The sequence below is a fragment of the Mycteria americana genome, chromosome 5 (assembly GCF_035582795.1).
Source record: "Mycteria americana isolate JAX WOST 10 ecotype Jacksonville Zoo and Gardens chromosome 5, USCA_MyAme_1.0, whole genome shotgun sequence".
NCBI classification, from domain to species: Eukaryota; Metazoa; Chordata; class Aves; order Ciconiiformes; family Ciconiidae; genus Mycteria; species Mycteria americana.
In genome coordinates, this window is record NC_134369.1 from 9,246,525 (window position 1) to 9,267,484 (window position 20,960).

The 20,960-nt window shown below is 38.7% G+C and overlaps 2 protein-coding genes across 2 annotated transcripts in view; one reads left to right on the top strand and one right to left on the bottom strand.

Moving 5' to 3' along the window:
* The first annotated feature begins 326 nt into the window (after positions 1-326).
* Positions 327-16,923, top strand: EIF3M (eukaryotic translation initiation factor 3 subunit M). Its single transcript, XM_075502068.1, has 11 exons — positions 327-480; positions 2,066-2,198; positions 3,599-3,737; positions 4,132-4,255; positions 4,814-4,908; positions 10,194-10,277; positions 11,652-11,751; positions 12,207-12,288; positions 15,462-15,605; positions 16,160-16,220; positions 16,647-16,923. The coding sequence occupies exons 1-11, from the start codon at positions 439-441 to the stop codon at positions 16,765-16,767; spliced, it is 1,125 nt and encodes a 374-aa protein (XP_075358183.1). The 5' UTR covers positions 327-438; the 3' UTR covers positions 16,768-16,923.
* A 597-nt stretch (positions 16,924-17,520) lies between these two features.
* Positions 17,521-20,960, bottom strand: part of CCDC73 (coiled-coil domain containing 73) — a 68,942-nt gene continuing 65,502 nt past the window's right edge. Inside the window, exon 18 of the mRNA XM_075501440.1 lies at positions 17,521-17,960. Coding sequence (XP_075357555.1) covers positions 17,751-17,960 — 210 coding nt within the window. The 3' untranslated portion in view covers positions 17,521-17,750. The remainder of the gene's footprint in view (positions 17,961-20,960) is intronic.

The following is a 20,960-nucleotide window of genomic DNA, read 5'->3' on the forward strand; positions in this document are numbered from 1 at the left end:
AGTCGCCCGGCCGCGGCGGGAGCACCTCTGCTCCGCAGCAGAACCCCACCGGCGGGGGCCCGGGGGGAACAGCTCGGGGACCGGGGCGACAGCGGGTCAGGCTGCAGGGGGGACGCGCCCTTCTGAGGGACCGCGGCCGGAGCTGGGAGCCGGGCGGTCGGAGCTGGGAGGCAGGCGGCCGCAGAAGCCTGTCAGCGCTCCCACCGCCCTCCCCCCCACTCCCCTCCGCTTCCCTTCCCTCTCCTCACCTCACCGCCAACGGGCGCAGCCGGCACCGCCCAGCGGCGGGCGGGGCGGGGCGGGGCGCGGCGCGAGATCCCGCCTGCCCCGCCCCCCAGCGGCGGGGAAGCGGAAGCGGGCGCCGCGCGGGGCCGGAAGCCGCTCTGCCTTTCCGGTACGGGCGGCGTGCTCGGGCCGGCTGCGGGAGCCTCCGCCGCCATGAGCGTCCCGGCTTTTATCGACATCACGGAAGAGGATCAGGTCAGCGGCCGGGGCTCGGCGGGGAGCAGGCCGCGCGGGTGTCGGCGGCAGAGCGAGGGGGCCGGGCCCCGGCCCTTGGGGGGCGATCCCGGGGCGGGGAAGCCGGGCCAGGCTGCGGCGGCCTGCGCGGAGGGGCGGTGGGTCTGGCGGGCAGGCGGAGCGGGGGCCTGGGGACCCTGCCCCGTCCCTGTCAGGCCTGCCCCGTCCCTGTCAGGCCTGCCCCGTCCCTGTCAGGCCTGCCCCGTCCCTGTCAGGCCTGCCCCGTCCCTGTCAGGCCTGCCCCGTCCCTGTGCCTGCCCCCTTGGCGGGGGCGCGCGTCCCTGTCCCGCCGAAGGCTGCCGTCCACGCTGCGGACCCGCGTAGCTCTCCCTAAACTTGTTTGGGCTATTTGCTAGAGAGATTTAAGAGGAGAATTAAAGAAACTGTAAACTGAAAGAAAAGCCTGTGTTTGCAGTTTCCTCTTCAAAGTTCTTCATCTCCCTAATACTCTGTCTTCACCCCTCCTCAGTAGCACTTTTCTTCAGGAGAGGGAAAGCTAGGTCGGATGCGGGTTGGAGCATTACTTGTGTATCAGGATTCTCGATATGACAGGCATGGGAACTGTGAATTTAGTCTTTGAGCTACTTCTTTGTTTTGTTTTTGAATTTTAGGGTTTGTTGTTCCCAATGTCTTTTAAGTGGTGTATATATACACAGTGGGAAATCTACGAGGAATGCGTACACATCTGCTAGCCTTCAGTCCAGTTTCCGCTTGCTGTAATGTCTAGTAAATCCCCATGAAGCAGTTAGGCTGAAACATCTCCAGTACAGTAAAGGGTCCAAGAGCATTTAGCTGTGTCTTATGGTGCTGTAATGATTTGACACTGAACTGGATGTAAATTACACCTGGTGTTACAGCAGCATCCCGGTCAGAGTTCCAAAAGTTGTATGGCCTCATGCAGTTTGTCTCCGAAGAGTTATGGTTCTGCTGCTGAAACCGTGGATTGTAAAGTTAATGCCTAGGCCAGCCACTGGGGGAAAGGTATTTTCTTGGTGTAGGTTTAAAGCCTAACAAGGTAAGGCAGGTCATAGGATTATATTGGGAACTGTCTTTAACTTCTGTGAAGACTGTAAGTTCTGCCTTCTCCAAAGTGGTTTTGTTTATACCCTTCTTCTTTTCTGGTGAAGGCGCAACTAAATGGTTCTGTTGTTTTACCTGAAGTTTTCAAAGGGAGTAAAAGATAGTAAAAATTCATAAGAAGAAAGCATCTTTGTCACAAAAACTCACGAGGCCTACTGTCGTCCGACCAGCGGTTGTAAGTGACATGTTCCTACTGTGAGAAAGCTCAACACTTGTCTGATCTATTCAGTTACTGGCAAACCAGCCACAGCATGTGCACTGAGTTGGTATTTGGGTTATATGTTAAAGTGGGGGAGAGGGAGCATTGTAGGATACGGGGTGGTAGGGAGGAGTGAGAGCTAGTGTGAGTGAGCAGCAGGGGCAGAGGAGTGGTTGCAGAAGAAAAATCTGTAAGAAATTTAATTACTTTGACTTTACTGTTCACAAAACAACTGTTTTGTTTTGTGTGTGTTGGGTTTTTTTTAAGGCTGCAGAACTTCGAGCTTACCTGAAATCCAAAGGAGCAGAAATCTCTGAAGAAAACGCTGAAGGTGGACTCCATGTGGACTTGGCACAGATTATTGAAGTTTGTGATGTGTGCCTGAAAGAGGATGACAAAGGTTTGTGTCTTTAAGTCTTGTTGTATTTGCTAAACATATTGCCATCAATGCTTTCAAACAGTAACAGCTGGCAGAATTTAGAGGTATGTTGTACGGCTTGCATGTTAACATATGCATCCTTATAAAACTGAAAGTGCTTATTTCCATCATTGCCATGTAAAATTTGCATGTACTCTACCCCTCCCTTCTCCAAACATCCAGTGTCCTTTAAAGAAGTCAGAAATCGAGCTAGACTGTGCTTATCATGAGGGCATAGCAAGTTGTATATAAAATCGGTTTTCTCTCTGGAAAAAAAAAGTATGATAAAAATAAGACTTACAGTCAATTAATGGCTGTGATGCTGCAGATCAACAAAAATTAAGACTAGGCATCTGTAAGTAGAAGTTTTAAGGCCTAAACATTAATTGATTAATATTGTCTGAAAACACTAGGAGTTTCAGTAGTCAGTAACTCTTTTTGAATTAGGACTGTAGACCCTTAGAAACTGCACAAACATGTTTTAATGACACCAGTAATGTTGCAGTAGCCTTGAATGATCTTTCTGCTGTGCTCTGTACCAATATACAATTCCATTTAGAACTTTTACAGGTAAAAAATCAATTGCTAATATGAATAATATGTCTTGTTTGAAAGACTGCATGGTTCATCTAAGAAGTAGTACTTAAGATTATTTTTTGTGTTGCCTTCTACTGTAGGCAAATGAGTATGAAATACTGGAGAAGCTTATTGCTCTGCTGTTTGATGTTCAGATGTAATTTGGGGGAATAAATAATATTTTCCATATGTAATTAATTTTGTTCTTATCCTTTGCATAGCTGATACTTGGGCAGACTGTGAAAAGAAGACACAAAACCTGTCTGGTCCTGTTTGGAAAGGATGTAACACCATGCTTAAAACAGGAACTGAGGAGACTTTTGAATATGCTTTGTTCTTGCGGGCATTTTGCCTGCGGTCTGGGTATCCCTTGTGCTCCTGGTGAAATGTTTTACTGTACTTGAGCACCAGGTGTTAGTGTTCTCACTCTAGAACCATGGGGCAGTTTTCTGGATGTGCAGGAGGAAGCCACTGTTTTTTTTAAGACCAAAACCTGAAGTTCCTCTGACTTCTTTTACATGTGAACAGAGAATTCAGGGCAAGCATGGTATCAAATACCAAATTCTGTTTTGACCTTAGAGTGGTAACTCTTGCTTTACATGGAGATGTGTTGGTGAAAGACCACGAGCCAAATCTCTGGTACGTTCTGATGAATATCCAGATTGGTTATCTTGGCATTTTCTTTCTTTTATAGTTCTTGCTGATGCAAAATAATCATTCATAGCAGAAGTAACTCTCCAGTACTAAATAGCTACTGATGATTGCTGCTTGCAATTTTAAACAACTGCATGTTTTGTTCTGTGCAGATGTTGAGAGTGTAATGAACAGTGTAGTCTCTTTGCTTCTTATCCTGGAACCTGACAAACAAGAAGCACTGATTGAAAGCCTGTGCGAGAAGTTAGTAAAATTTCGGGAAGGAGAGCGCCCATCTCTTAGATTGCAGCTGTAAGTATTGTACCGAGAAAAGTGAGACAAGGGTATCTTGCAATTGTACGTCTTTAAATCAAAGTGTGGGCTGTCTGTCAAGACGTGTCTCTGTCGCAGGAAGCACTCTTTTTTTTTTTTTTTTTTTTTCCTTTCCTTCCTTTTCCCTATCATAAAATAGAAGTGTCAATATACTTTTTTGCTTGGGTATTACAAAATTAAAATGCTTAGATTTTTTCAGCTTCTTTGCTGCAAACTGTTACAAAACTGGAAGCCATTACAATTCATCGTGGACATAAGGTGCCACTAGGTGCTTTGTGTGTACTAGCACATATCTTAATAGAAACATTTATGTGCGCTCCAGCAATGTTTTCTGAAACCTCTTTAAGTCAGTTGTTTGTTGTTTGTGGTTTAGACTGAGCAATCTCTTCCATGGTATGGATAAGAACACTCCTGTGAGATACACAGTGTACTGCAGCCTTCTTAAAGTGGCCTCGTCATGTGGTGCCATCCAGTACATTCCAACTGAACTAGATCAGGTAATTAATGTGGTGCTTCAAGTTTCGGCCTTTGTATTAACCGTGTTGCATCTCACTAAATATTGCTCAGAGTTGATATTACTCAGAGTCTCTCCCTGTTACAAGTTGCCAGATCCTAGTGAAGTAAGAAACGTAGAATACAGAATTTCTTATCTTTTAAAGATCTGTCTACAGAATTTAAATCAAGCTGCTGTTTTATTTTCCGTTTCTGATCCTGAACGTAGTTAGATGTCTCTGTCTGATTCCTGTGATAGTAATGAAGGTGAGAAGCTTTGATCAGGAGTTGAGGCATCAAGTTCTTGTCCCTTGCTCTGGAATCAGAGTATATTAGAATCACTCATCCTTGTTTAGGAAGTAAGATGAAGAGCACAGACTTTTGGCTTCTCACAGGAAAACTTCCTGGTTCTGCATGGGGAGCCTGAGAGTCAGAGGACCCAAAGGAGAAATCTCTGTGCAAGATCTTTTCAATCTTTTTCTGCTTGAGAGAAAATGAGAAATATTTTCAGTTTTATTTTAGTCTTTTTTCCAGTGCTTCTTTTTCACCTGTATTCTACCTAGGTGCGAAAATGGATTTCTGACTGGAATCTCGGCACAGAGAAAAAGCATACTCTTCTGAGGCTGCTGTATGATGTCCTAGTAGACTGCAAAAAAAGGTATAAAAGACAAGTAATAGGTACTAGATAACTGTATTTAAGTTGATGTATTGTAAGTGATCTGTAGGGAAAGTATTTCTCACAGCACTTAAAATTAATCTGTACTGGTAATTCAATTCACTTATACCTGGCGTTTTTTCTTGCTATGTTTTTAAGCACACTTACATTAAACCAGTGTTTCCAAGTATTTTATAAAGTTAGTAGTGAATTAGCTGCAAACCACAGACTCCCAAAATAAAACTTTTCCTTTCTATAAATACTAATCTTTGAGCATTGTAGCATTATGCCAAGTTTATTATTTAATTGCACTTTTGACATTTTAGTGCATGGTAGTGCTATCTCTTCTTTAATGATGTTGGGAGGCTTATCAATCACAGTTAACAGAATCAGTCTTTTTGTGTAAACATTACCTTTAGGACAGAGCTTTCCACTAGTCATGGAAATTAATGTCCACAGAATACCTGCTTGGCCATTTTAAATTATTATCCTGGATCATAAGAAGCATCTTTGATCTAACAAACTTGGCAGACCAGCGTCTTCTGGCATGTAAAGTAATCCTGTGTGTATCGTGCCTGTAGATTAATGTAAGTCTTAACTGAGAGCTGTCATCAATTTATCTTACAGATGCGATATGGTGTATTGGCTGCATTGGCCAGGGCTATTGAGATGGGCTGGTATCCAGAAGTAGTTTCAGCATGTAGTTCCACAACAGTTCAGCCTATCTAAATTGTCCCGGCTGTAGTTTGGGATGTGTGTGTGGTGTTTGTGTGTTGCTTCCCTCCGCCCTTCCCTGTCGCTCTGTTTTCTGAGTTAGTTTTCTAAGTTTTTTTTAATTTTCGTAGTGAGGCAGCATCAGGACCTCTACACAACTGACTTACACTGGTATTAGAACTGCACTTGCGTTTTCTACATTTTCATAACCTCGTACTGCTGCAGAAAGAAGCAATTCTGTCCTGTACCCCCCATTCCGGTCCTGTCCCCTCCAGCTACCAGTACCTGGGTGTGTTTGTGCTGGTGTAGGCATTTGTGCAACTGCACGGTGGATTGGATTGGATTGGGGAGGTGACCTTGCCAGGCAAAAAAAAAAAAAGGCAACTGTGGAGCTGTCATAGGGAGGAGGAGAGTTTCTTCTGGCAGGAGAGTTAGCTTATTCTGGCCTGGTGAAATTGTAGCCTGGAAATGCTGTGTCAGCATAGCAGGATCATTTTTAACTAACCTCAATTTAGGGATGATTAATCCTCGTGGAGTAGTTACACTGTGAGCTACAACATATTTGGGAATTCCTGTTCCTGTTACTAACATTAAAATGCTTTTGCATTGATAGTACTGTATGACAGATTTCAGATGGTCAAAATCATTTCAGAAATGTTCATCAGAGATCTTATACGTGGCTTAGTGCTCACTTTGTTTCAGAAATATTACATTGATACTCTGTAATGCTCCTACCCTTTTAAACACTTCTCATCCTATTGATTTATTGAGAGGTTTTAACTAGCTTAATTCCCATACTTAATAGCTAAGTATTTTTAGCTAGTCTTGTTATGAAATCTGTGGATTAAACTTCTAATTTTTGTTTCCAGTGCTACCAGTAACCTTGCTACCAAATGGTTTTTGCTTACTAATAATAGGTGGTATTTTTAAGTTAAGCATTAAAAAATTCCACAAACCCGGTAATATATTACTCCTCCTGCACTCAGTGTCCTTACCATCTGTTGCAGCAAGCTTTGCACTGAATGGAGCAATTTTTCAGAGCGCTTACACTTCTCTCCAGAAAAGAAAACAAGAAGTGACCCTAGCACCTTTGACCTGGTTCACTCTCCTGGATCAGTGGGCAGTATTTGCAATAGTATGGGAAACTCACAGCAGCATTCCAGCTTTAGCACTCAGGAATGTTGCTCTATCGAACAGTATGGGAAGATAAGTGGGACCTGAAAAATAAGTAATAAAAATAATACTTCAGTTACTGCGTCGATTTATAATCAAGGAGAAAGAATACATTGTTGAAAACAATTGAGTTTAATTTTTTTGGTTCATTGTATTTTTTAACTTCACTCAGTGCAGCAGAAGAGAGGGTTTTCCATAGCTAATAGACTTTTCCCCAATGGATAACTTGGTAGTGAACAGATTGGTAGCTCATGAAAAGTAGATCATGTAGATGTTCTGTGTGGTGTTCCTTTTCCTGCAGAGATAAGTGAAAGCTTGTTTTATCAAATCTTTTCCAGTCACTTTCTGGTTGAAGTTTCTTTTTTCCGATGATCAAAATCATCTTGATCTCTTCAAAAAGAGATTTTTGTCTTTCCCATGATCAACTGAAGAAAAAGTGGTGGTGGTGGCTGGAAAACAGATGGCTGGTGTGGCTTGTTTCCGAGATCTGTATTTGGTAGCTGAACTTTGCAAGAGATCAGTTACTTTCTCTGCTGCTATGCTCCTTGCCATAAAGGTTCTGCAGTAGAGTTTTGTGCCTCAGCTGCTTTAGTCTTCAGATTTTTCTAGCTGTGTTGGTATGAAACTGCAAGGTAACACAACCTGGGTTTTTTTCCAGTTATAGAGGGAGTTTTACGGGCATGCATGGCTTGCAGGCAGCCAGGGTCGAGTTCTGCTGTGAGGCTGTGAATATCATGCCAGGCGCCAGCTTACAGCTGGTCTCTGCCATTGACCTGGCAGGATTCGGCGGGATTAGTCCTGCCCAGGTTTACATTGAAACAGGTCTGGCAAGTCTGGTTATTAATACCTGTAGCAAAAAGCTCAGCATGTCAGGCACCTGCAAAAGAATTGTTTCATTTAATTTTAATTCCATTTAATATAATGTAATGTAGAGGGACTTGATTCCAACATCTTACTAAGTCTCTGAATACTCTGTATTTTTTTTTCTTCCTTTTATCTACCATCACTCTTCAATTCTCACTGGCTTTTTGTCAAGTTACGCATCTAGACTGACGAGTGGAGCCAAGAGTACTTGTGCAAGCTGTCTTGCTAGAAAAAATGTTCAATTTGCATCTTAGGTGAGAGACACATTTTAGCAATGAGCTTTGGTAAAATAGTGATCTGTATTACTGCTTTAAACATCCTAATCCGACACTGAATAGAATGAATAAGATTAAAAGGCCTGCCATATTTGCTGAGGCTCACAAGAATTTAACACAGAAAGTTTGCGAGGAATTGTTTTGTAGCATTCTGATGTTTCACAGAAATACAAGTGAAAGAGTCCACTCTTCCCTCCCCCCCTTAAAAAAAAAAAAAGCATGTATGTGGGATTGCAAATACTGTTTGAAATTAGTTAAGTTTGTAGTTTTCAATTTTTGCTCCTAAGGGAAGGGGGAGGAGAGGAAAAGTTCCAGAAATCTGAAACACAGTTCTGAAGTGTATAAGAACAACTACTGAAAGTTTATATTAAATAAGGGGTCTTGTATGGTTAGGTTGAATAGCACATCAGCTGAGCCTCTTATTTGAATGTCTGTATAGTATCAGTCCTGTAGTAAACTGGTTCTTTGTCTTCACTAGAACCCCTAGTGTTGATAAGATTTCACCGGTGCAAAAATCATAGCCTGTCATAGACTGATTTACATGCAAATAGTTCTCTCATATATAAAGCTGTCTAAATTAATTTTGTTTGACTGATACAGAGCTATCAGTTGCTCTACACACCAGTATCAGTTGCCATGACAAAACATAAGCTGACCTCTCTAATGCTGGAGTCTTGAAACAAATGTTTCATTCCAAGTTTGCGTCCCTGAACACAGTTCTAGAATAATGGCTGGGACCTGTAGAAAAATTCCCCTGCCTTGAGCACAAACTCTCTTCACTCAATATGCATCCAGGTTATATATGATGTTGCTTGCTTCCCATGATGTCTTAATATTTGTACTGCACATCTGTGAGATCTGGTAAATTCTCTAGGAGCACAAAACCTCACCCTATAGAGAAGCTGTCAAATAGTAGTATTGTGAGATTTAAAATAAATACCCGTATAAAGATAGTGTCGTTGTACTATAAAAACCATTCAGACCTGTATGTACTGGGAGTGTTGTGTTGTTTTGTGCAATTTATGCTGTTAACTTAAGTAAAGTGAATTGAAACTTTATTCTTGCAGTTTTTTCTTTTAAGGAAATTTTGTAGATCTGTCAGACCACATGGGGAAATTTGCTGTATCTGGAATTGAGCTACTTTCAAGGAAGAGCTTAGCTTTACACTGTAACTCAGTGTACTCTGGAGAGTAGTGTCCAACCTTCCTCCTGTCCACCGAGAAAGTACCTTTCAGCAAAGTAGTCGCCAGTCTGTGTGTGTGCATGGGAGATTTCTGCAAAACACATGCTCTCATTATTGAGGTTTGGTTGTATCTACACCCATACCTTATCCTGTCCAAAGGAAGCAGTAAGGTACAATCAGCAAAAGCTATTCTCTGTATGGAGGAACTGTCACAGCCTTCTATTTTAAGAATTCAATGAGAAATAGGAAATGGATTTTTGTGTGTATACGCACAGCATATTCAATGTGTATATTTTTTGCTGAAAATTTTGTAAAAAGCATCAGCAGTTGCTGGCCTCACTAGTGGTAGGAACTGTTATGTGCAAATAAATCAAAATCTGTTAAAATGACACAGTAACGGTCTCACAGCTGGTCTGCAGTAACATTGATGAGCTGTTGTTTACAAAATAATCTGGGTAGACAAGGCCATAGGTTTACTCAGTTTTCTTAGAATGAATTGTTTTTCTAAAAGCTGTCTGTCAAAGCAATGTTGGAAGCTGCTTGCTTCACAGCAGCCTAAGCCAATCTAATTGCTGGCTGCTTAACTTCGTCAGTAAAATGAGCAGCTCTCACTCTGAATACTTGAGGAGAGAATCTGTGAAAGAAGAAAAGGCAGCTTTTATACAGTCACTTTCCTGACCATAAATATTCTTTAAGATATGCCATTTTACATTTGAAATAAACTTTGCAGTGCTACTTATTCTGCAATGATTAAATCCAGATGTGCATAAGAGGAGCATTCTAGTGAACCATATAAAGCTGTTCCTAGCTCAGAAAGCTTTTTCCATAACCAGCAGGTAATTTATCAATTTAAGAGAATGAAATGAAGGGTGAAGATAAACATTTTGTAGAACAAGAATTGAAAGAATACATCTAGTTAATTTGTTCTCTCCACTAGAATTAAAATGGATCATCTACATCTTTTTCAAGTGTAATTTAATTTGACCTATAACATCATAATGGAATTATTTAAATATTTGAGTGTCTTGTTTGAACTATTTTTTCAGCAATCCCTAGGTAACTTTATTTTTCTTCCATAGTGACACTGCAGCAAAAGTAATGGTGGAACTACTGGGAAGTTACACAGAGGACAATGCCTCCCAGGCTAGAGTTGATGCTCACAGGTAATACTGACTGCCTGGTTCCCGTACAAGTAGCTTTTCCTCAATTGCTAATTTATGTTGATCACCTTACTATTAAAAGTTATCAAATGGCCTGGCAGGCAAGGGCCCTGCCACAGCCTCTTTTCTATAGCATGGCTGACTTCATCAAGAGTTTGTCTGTGCAGTCTACGGTGGGTTTGGTTGTTCCTAGGCAGAGTCAGGTTTAGTCCACTGTGCAAGTGCGCAAGTGTATTTCTGGTCACTGCTGAGAGAGATCAGCCTTGGGTAAGGATGTCATTTACATCAACTGTGCAATCAAAATTTGAATTGGCATCCTTTATTTCAGATTTTTTTACTTACTTTTCTTTTACTTTTTGATTCTCTAACTTCAAGTGTTCTCTTCAAATAGCACTTTCTGTTGAAAAGAAATTCCTGCTCTCTTTTCTATGAGCAAGTACTAAGGTTGTGAACTGCACAGAAATAAACTTACTTGTTGGACAAGCTAGGAGTAAATTGATTCTTAACAGTGTATAAATGAGTAAAAGCTTCTATTTTGATATTCTACTTATCATGATTCTTCTTAGGAATGAGATTTGTAATAAGTCGTGTAGTTCTGCTGGGTGTGTACAACCAACAGTTCTCAAGGGAGTTGTTTATACTTGAGCATGCAGGAAAATCAGGATGACTCATTTTGAAAATTAAAGTGTCTGTGCATAAATGAAAACTTCATTGACTGCCCTACAGCAATCTGAGGCCTTTTACATCTGAAAGAACATGTCTGCCTAGGGTTTATTGTATTGCTGCATCTATGCAGACCTTAGGTTCTTTGGGGTGTATGTTAAGTGGCAGGGTCGCGGTCTAGGCCATCAGAGTGAGTGTAGCACTAAGTCTTCTAATGTGCCGCTGAACAAAAGCTTTCATCTAGAGTTCTAGAAACACTTTAGGTCTGTTTATAGTCTGGAGCTGCAACTGATAAATCATAGGTCTTGCAGTGTTCAGTATTGGGGTTTTCTCTGTTTTGTGTCATATATTCAAGTATAATTAATCTTCCTAAACAACTTAATTCTATGAAATTTTAGGAGGACAGTAAAAATACCTCTAGGAATGAAGGTTTGGCTGGAAATAAATGCATAGATGGAAACAGTAGGGTGATCTGTAGTCTTACCACCTGACAAATTTCATTTGTGATACTGGGTAAATTACTTAATGCTTTCTGTTCCTTGTTTTTTCCATCTGTGAAACGAAGATTAAAATTGGAATGTGACATGTCTTATATTTAGGAATAGTTGAAAACCCTTGGGTGTTTCCTAGAAAGCAAAGAACAACAAATTGAGTTGCACTTACTCATTAAAATGTGTATTGCTGTAAAAATAAGCATTTTCCTTTTCTAATTAGATGTATTGTACGAGCACTGAAGGATCCAAATACCTTTCTCTTTGATCATCTTCTTGCCTTAAAACCAGTCAAATTTTTGGAAGGAGAACTTATTCATGATGTAAGTAACTGTTTTTAGCAAGATGGTTTGATATCTGTGCCTTGGAGTGCCTTGTTTTATTAGTGTCCTTTGAAACTCATTAGAATAGTTATCTATGTCAGTAATATTGAGCTGCAATGTACTATTTCTTTTAATGCTTTTGGGATTAAAAAATTAAAACATTACATGTGAAATGTTTCCCTTTAGAAGTTTCAGAAACTCAGTTACAAATCCTGCCCTCACATGAGTTCTGTAGCAAAACTGCCTTTCAGGTCTAAGAAAAGGCAGTAAGCTCAGCACAGATTGCCCTCAGCTGTTGACAGAAGACAGAATTTTCAAATTTTAGCTCTTAATGGTTTATTTTTCTGTTCAATACCAATAGTTTTTATATCTATATATCTATATCTGTCCAGTCTGCAGGGAGGGAAACATAGATAATATTTAAACTGTTCTTATATTTGTTTTCCATCTTCTAGCTTTTGACAATTTTTGTAAGTGCTAAACTAGCATCCTACGTCAAGTTTTATCAGAACAACAAAGACTTCATTGACTCCCTTGGTAAGTTTTCAGATCATTGCATTTCTGATGGTTTACGTGGCTTAAGACATTGAAGCCGCGAAGTGTTTCCATTTGAACCTGTATATTGGAGCCAAGGAAATTTAATAGGAATTTTTAAGAATGGATTAGAGTTTGTAGACTCTAACCTCTACTAGATCGTAAGTGGACCATCTAACTGGGGTTTGTTCTACTAGGACAAGCTGTTTTATGGGTTTGGAAGAGAACTGTGTTTTTCCCCACTTCTTTTCTCTTTTTCGGGAGGAGAGTTTTAGTGCATTCATACTCTAGGCTAGGCCAGAGATCACAACTTTATTGAGTAAGCCAGAAGCTTGTATAAATCTCTTACCATTTTTTTAATGATTAATAACTTTGTAACAGCAAATACTTCTCCTGAACAGTAAGATAAAACATGCAAATAGTGTGTGTGTGTGTGTGTGTGTCTGCATGTGCTGATGCATTAGACCTAGCAAGCCACAGTCTGTCCCAGTTAATTTGTTTCATCACATGAAGCAATGTGATGGAATGTTAATGTCAGCACCCTCTTTATTTACACACTGTGGAAAAAAGGAGTAGTAATTAACACTTTGACACTCCCCCATTGATGTGTAATTGACTGTTTCAAAGGAGCACTGGTTCATAAGCTATTGCATGCATTAAAATTACGTTTTTTATATTCCAGCTTTTTAGGACAGGGGTCAGTGACAATGCAGAAATTGCTCAATGATGCAGATTTTTTTATTACTGCATTAAGGTTTTGACATATTGGTAATGAATAAATGTTTCCATAAAAATCAGATTTTTTTTTTTTTTTATAACTTTGATTTTGAAATGACACTTGAACACTGGCTGAATGCATTTGAGGAAAGGCATAGTTTTGCTAAAACAGAGTTTAGTGCAGCCTTTTAACACATGCATTATTTTGTTTAATGGAGTGTGGTATAATTCTGAGAATAATTACCCTCAAAGCTTTAAAATGCTGGTACTTTGGGTATTAAAATGATGGAAATATCAATGTGATTTTTCGTGGATAAAATTAGCAGCGAGTTTTTGGTAGTTTGTAAATGTGTATATAGGATAAGCATACCTTTTGTCATATGTATTTGAACATTAGTTGTGTAGACATCTTATGGTTTTCTTTCTTAGGGGAAAGTGGTTTTTGTATTGTAATTATTTTTATGTATTGAAATGGCTTATCTGATAATTACTTGTCCACAGAAGTATTTGCTGAAAATGCTGTTATGCTAACATTTGCATAAATTTATGGAAGATTAATTACACACATATGTAGTATTAATCATATAATACACAATACTCATGATTTCTTTTGCTTTGCCTCCCTGTATCTATGTTTACCTCTGTGAATATACGTGTGCATTTTCAATATATCTAAGATTCACATAATCTTAGTAAAATCCTTAAATATCTGTGTAACTGTTTTGAAAGACAGCCTTACTTCCAGTTACCGTGATTTCTCACCTGCTTTATGGTGTACTCAGAAAATTCTGAATGTCTTTGAGCAGTGGACAGGGTAGAGATTCTAAGCAGTGCAGACCTGAATGCTAGGAACTTGGTCTGAGTGTTTCAGCCATGCCTTTGAAAAACAAGGGCAGTTTGGTATAGAAAACAATACAATTATCAGATGAGGCATTCAAAAATTCTTCAGAACACCTATGATCTGTTCCTAAAAATAAATTGATTTTTAAACATGCTTTAAAGATTTTTTTTTTTAAATAACTTGCTAAGATACTGGTCTTTAAAATAAAGGATATTAATAATAGGATTTCAGTGACAGTACAGCATCAGCTTTAGTTCTAACCTTTCCTGGGTCAGGACCAATTAAAACCAGTCTGTGAAAGCTGTGCAGTGAAGGCTCCTACAGGTGGCATCAGTTTGTTACAATTTGTTGTTTTATTAATGCTGACAACTTAGGCCAGCAGTAGCATTATCTGTGTCAACTGAATCGCCCTAACATGTCCACATTTAATCTGGTATTATCAGCAGTCTTTTTCGGAAAGTTAATCAGCATCTCATTTGCATTTGTTAATTAGGGTTAATGTGTGCTAATTGATTTTTTGATGCTTGTAGAGTTCCATTAAACCCAGTTAGGTATAGTTGCTGGTGCTCCTCATCCGTATGAATTATGGTGATCACATTTTTGTTGAATCAGTGCCAAATAGGGAACCTGCATCATAATTATAGCTAATTAACACAACATGATGTCCTGCACTAATGTGCTTTCCTATTAGTCTATGGATGTTATAAATTCCAAACTTAAATATTTACTGAAGCAATGTGAATGTTTATAATGTCATTCCAAAACAAAATGATTGACATTCATTTTAAAGAAACTTCCACTGAATCTTAGTTGATACCTCACAGAACTCTTGATTACAAAATGCCTTGGTTCATCTGAATGCCTTAACTTTGTTGACCTAGACTTTTTTCCCCAGGAAAATGGTCTCTGATTTAGATGTGCAAACCCTTGGCTCAATTCCTCGTGTTGCCATTCATACAATCATGTAAAAGATCTAACCTAACTTTTAGTATCTGTTCCTCTGTTCTTGAAGAGCACTTTTTTGCCACACTGGATGCTGTAAGCTTACACGTGACTCATGATGCTTTTTTGATGTGGTATAAACAGTTAATTCGGTGCCAAAACACATTCTTCTGGCACAAAAATGTTATGTTGCTACACCATTACTGAGAGAGGTTTATTTTCAAGCAACTACATGAGAAGGAGTGTTGAGGCTGTAAGAAGGTTTTGACATTACTGGTCATGTATTTGCCATTTATTTGTGCATTGCTGTTCTTCCAGATGATGCAACTGAAAAATTCACTTGCACCCTCACCATCTAAAATTCTGTTAAGGTGATATTTTTACTGTTTCAAAAAATCTCTGTGCTTCATTTTTGTAGATATTTATTACCTTTTACTGACAACGACTGAGTCTTGGTGAATTCACAACTAAACTAGCTATTTTAGCAAAACACAAGGAAGATGCAGGAATTAATGTTTTACCTCAAAAATGTTGATAAGTGCAGGTGGAATATTTTGTTGATGTGAAATAAATTTTAAATTATTGGAAGCATATATAGTAAAAATAACATGAAAAACAAATGAATGACTTATTGAATTATAATTCATATCCATAAACTATCAACATTTTTACACAGGCTTGTTGCACGAACACAATATGGCAAAAATGAGGCTACTTACTTTCATGGGAATGGCTGTAGAGAATAAAGAAATATCATTTGACACAATGCAACAGGAACTCCAGATTGGAGCTGATGATGTAGAAGCATTTGTTATTGATGGTAAGAACTGTAGTACCATACTTTACACAATGCTAATGAACAATACCTTTTATAGTCTTCTAAGCTAATGTTAAATATTCAGAAAAATATTCCTTTTTAGTTTCTGTGTTTGTTACAAGATATAGCTGCAAAACTTCATGCTTAAAGGCATGCCTAACTGTTGTCTTTTAAACAGCGTTTCTCTTTTCAGTGACGGGAACTGTATTTCATATAATTCTTTATAGAACTAATAAATTGTTTGCAGGTTTAATTTGTCATCTGGTTTTGTTTGCTGTCATTAAAACAGGATGTGTTTGTAGGGGAGAGAAGTTCATAAAAACTGTACAGGATATTGCTCTAATAGATTGGCACCAAACAATAGGATTCATGCATGACCTTCATCTTGTTACAGCATTTTGCTTTTCTGCCTACTAGACTGTTAAAACCAACAGCAAAACAGTATTAAGAGAACTGCTGTGTTTTTGTAGTGATCTAATTTTGAACAGTTTTTATGCAGTTTGATACCTTTGCACTATCTCAAAAATATTGCTCAAAACAGCATTGCTTTTTTGCAGCTGTAAAGACAAAGATGGTATACTGCAAAATAGATCAGACACAGAGGAAAGTAGTTGTCAGGTAAGACTTAATTCTTCATAGCATTTTGCAGAATGTAGTGTGTTCTAATTATTTCACTTACATTTGTAGAATACTTTAACTAGAAGCAAGGTATTGTTCCTATCAGTTGCTGGTAGTTAAATAGTTGCTATTTATCATAATTTTATTAAAGCTCACACTGAATGTGATTAGCTTATTTAATGAAAGAGTCCTATTTTCCAGCACATTTCATTTAATGACCTAATAGTGACAAGAATACTAATGACTGTTGTTGCTTTAAATATTTGGGAAGGCTACAGAATTCTCTAACTGGTAAAGTGCAGCCCTTCATATAGAGAAAATAAAAATTTTCTTATTCACTTGTGAGAGTAAAGTAATGCTATAAAAGAATTATTAGACGAGTATGACATCTAGTAATCATCTTCCAATTTTGTTTTAATTCTCTAGTCACAGCACACATCGGACTTTTGGAAAGCAGCAATGGCAGCAATTGTATGACACCCTAAACACCTGGAAACAAAATTTGAATCAAGTGAAAAACAGTCTCCTCAGTCTCTCAGACACCTAAAAAAATTTATTTGGTCTAGTAATGTCACTATAGATGAAATTTATTCAAAACTTTGACAATTTGTGAATGTTTCCAAAATGTATGCAATTGGTTTAAAGAAATCAAATATTCTAAATTGCAACACAAAAAAAGCAATAAAACTAACATGGGAAAATATCTTCTGTTGATTTTTCTTACATAATTAGCAACAACCAACAGTAGCAATATTGGTTATGCTTCTTCTGTTCTTGTTTAAGTTTGCAATATGAGGATCTTTCTTTGCAAGAGGTGTGGGGAAGAAGGGAGGGAGATCAGAAAAATGACAGTGCAAGTAACTGTAAAGTAAGAGAAAATTTCTCTTATACCCTAAGGGAGGAAAAAGGTGAACCAGTTAGAAGTGAAGCTTTATGAAGCAAGATCTGCTATCTTATATCTGTAAATCATACCTGATGCTTTAGTGTTGAAAGAGACCTTATTGATACAGAATCAACTACAACAGATATATTTAAATACTTTGGCAGTAAAGGTAAGCAGAAGATTTTCCTGTTCTTCTGCCATTTTGAACTGCTGTAAGTTGTTGTAAATGTTTGTAGAAACCATTGTCTTTTGAAACACTTGCAGCTGATTTTGCTTGAAAACTGAGTGAAGCAGTCTGACAGAGAAACCAAATTGAAGTATTTCAGCCAAAACTTCTGAGGAGCAGGAGAAGGGTACCCTTAAGTAATCGTTTAATTTTACTTAACAGATATTAAAACATTAACTTGTGAACTCTTCAACTTTGGGCAAAACCCATAATAACTTGGATTTGATTGCAGAAACAGAGAACTAACATTATTAATAGGGATTGTATCCATCTTTGAACATAAAAGGTCTATACGCTGTATTAAACATGAAAGCACAGTGCATATATACCATATTCTATAGGAATACCTCTACAAACCTGGTTTACATAAGTGATTTATCTGTGCTTAAAAGACATGCTTTTTATTTCCTGCCACTGATCTTCACTGGCCTTCTTCATATTTTCTTTTTCTTGCTGAATGAAGTCTCTCCAAATTCAGGAATTTCTCAATTTCTTCTATTTGGTTTTGTACAATGGAGTTATGAATAGAGCAGCTGTCCTTATCTCTGAGGGCACTCTCACTTCTTGCTGGAGTTGCAGTCATGTGAGAAGACTTCTGCTCGTGCTGTAAAGCAGTAAATCCTTCTTTCACCTGACAGAATACAAACTTAGCAGTTAATAATCCAGTGAAATTTAGGTACAAAGGTTCAAATTGTTGGATTTTGCTGAGCATTAAGCAAGCAAGGAAATGTGAACAGAAAGATAAGTCAATTGGAAAAAATATGTTTAATTTGAAATGCTTGCTTCAGCTTTAATTTAGAAAACTTGATAATGAGAAATAAGCTTTTATAAACCAAACCTTAACGTAAGACTTAGTACAGAAGAGTATGATTAAAAAAAAGACAACCTTGTACTAGAATGCAGATTAGCAAAACAGTTACTAAAATTAAACAGTTTAATGTTGCAATTGACATTTCTGTTGCTATGCAAGCATTTGATTAACAAAACCCAAAATCATGAGGGTTTATAGTGTTAACTCCCTCTCTGCTTCTCTGCATAGATCAGAAAGCAACCGTCATTAACTAATGCAAAGTCTGTGATAGGTTGGTTTTTTATGTTAAAGATCTTTTTGTTCTTTGGACAGCTTTAATTACTATTTGACAGATACTTCATATCTATCCACATCAAACACATATGGCAACACAGTAGGGAAACAGTTTTTTTTGTTTGGATGACAAGTTCTCCACTTGTAATCCAGCATTGTGGCTCTTGGGGAGGCCAGCATGCAGCAGCAGCCACCTGCCTGAGCACAGCCATGTTACACAGAGCCAGTGTTACAGTGGTTCTTGGGGATCTGCAATGTGACATCTAATATTTTGACTGCTTGCTAGGGTGATTCTCTTACAGGGATCGCAAGATGAGGCCTTCCCCCTCTGCTCAATTATTTTTTAATATTAGGCAACTGTGCCCCAACCAACTGTAAGCCACAAAGTCTTTATCAGGCCCGCCTTTATTTTAGCACATGAACTTTGTACTAAAACTTTCCTTCCCCAGTGCACAAGCATTTCTTGAAGTTTGAAATATGAATTATAAACTTCATGCAAATTGTTCACTTAGCCTATTGCATCTGTAACATTACTGCCATGCAGCTGAATATACTGATACTTCAGGTCAATAATGATTGTAATCCATTTCAATGAGGAAGTAACTTCTTCATTTGAAAAATATAATTTTCAACCTGTTAATTCTAGTGGCCATATACATACATACATGCTCTTTCCCAAGGCCTCAGAAAGTAACAGATCATACTTCATTGCAAGCCACTAGTCAAAATCTCTATGGAATAGCACATGGGGCTGCATCTGTCCTGTACTAATAATGCAAGAGAAAAACTTTCATTTAGGTCTTCCACATGTGGAAGTGAAATTTTCCAGTGAAATAAGACCATGCTATGTTACGTAGACTTTACTGAAGACCATAAGCATTTAGACCTCTTTGGTGAAGTAATTGCAGTTAGGTAATATATATATAGCATTTTAATACAGTTCTGTGACAGTGGATTTAGAATAAAGTTTAAAAAAAAATAATCTCAGCTGTCAAACTAAAAGGCCTCAGCATTTTCACAATAAAATGCAAGTAAAACGTGTCTTACTGCCAGCACGGAGCAATATAGCAACCTATGGGACACACATGCATAAAAAACACTCATTGCTGAATAGTGTGACTGCATGGTGTTGTGGTTTAGCCCCAGCTGGCAACTAAGCACCACACAGCTGCTCGCTCACTCCCCCCCGCGGGGATGGGGGAGAAGCAGAAGAGTAAAAGAGAGAAAACTCATGGGTTGAGATAAAGACAGTTTAATAGGCAAAGCAAAACAAGGAATTCATTCACTCCTTCCCATGGGCAGGCAGGTGTTCAGCCATCTCCAGGAAAGCAGGGCTCCATCACCCGTAACGGTGACTTGGGAAGACAAACACCATCACTCCGAATGTCCCCCCTTCCTTCTTCTTCCCCAGCTTTATATGCTGAGCATGACGTCATATGTATGGAATAGCCCTTTGGTCAGTTTGGATCAACTATCCTGGCTGTGCCCCCTCCCAACTTCTTCTGCACCTGGCAGAGCATGGGAAGCTGAAAAGTCCTTGACCAGTACAGCAACAACTAAAACATCTCTGTATTATCAACACTGTTTTCAGCACAAATCAAAAACATAGCCCCATACCAGCCACTATAAAGAAAATTAACTTTATCTCAGCTGAAACCACGACACATGGTTAGAGACTTGTGTTTAAACTGAGCTGAGGATGCTTATTCATCCTTACCTTGGTACTTGGGCATGTACAGACTAATGTTTAAAACAGTTCTTCATATTTTTACTAGAATTTTAATTGCACCTGTAGCATTTCTTTTTAATTTTTATCACTTTTTACAGTACTGTACTTTGGTTGAATGAGATTACCCAAATTGTAGAAGGCATAAGTCTGCTCTAGTTAGAGTCATACATGTTAGTCAAAACAAATAAACTGAGCAGCAAAAAAGACTGCTGAGCCTATTTTTAATCTCCCAATAGCTTTTTCATATCAGTCATAAAAATGACAAATTTGAGGACAGAAGGTATTAGAATGACACCAACACAGAAGGGAGGGAGTGGTCTGCAATATCCCAGGCTGAGATTTCATAGATTAGGTATTTGGAAAATAATCTAAGGTCAAACCAGCAAGGCACTTTTTTCTTGTCCATCTCAGCTTTTACTTAGCCAGCACATAAGGAGCTTTAGTTTGGAGGTGACAAAGTAGATATAACCACAATCAGATAATGAAATACAGCTTTGTATTAGCTGTAGATTAGGTATTTTAGTTCACTCAGTTCCTGGCTCCATCTCAGTGAGAAAAAGCAAGAGAGACACAGTAAATACCACCACTATGTTTGTGAAAAATGCACCTCACTGTCATTCCCAAGTAGAGTCATGTTAGGAAAGTTGAGTAATTTAAAACATCAGTCTTCTGAATTTCAGAGAATGTGAATGCTAATGGCATTGAGAGCTGATTAAGTCTGCTGAAGTCAGCCAACTTTGTCACCTGAAAACACTATACACCCTGAGCTCAAAGCTCATCCAAAGAAGACAGCCATAACTACCTGAGAAATACCTCTA

Bases quoted from the DNA above. Each gene is read 5' to 3' on its own strand.
- EIF3M (XM_075502068.1), top strand. From the start codon at position 439: ATGAGCGTCCCGGCTTTTATCGACATCACGGAAGAGGATCAG. The intron at 2,199-3,598 runs GTTTGTGTCTTT...TGTTCTGTGCAG, and splicing joins CCTGAAAGAGGATGACAAAG to ATGTTGAGAGTGTAATGAAC. The intron at 15,606-16,159 runs GTAAGAACTGTA...GCTTTTTTGCAG, and splicing joins AGAAGCATTTGTTATTGATG to CTGTAAAGACAAAGATGGTA.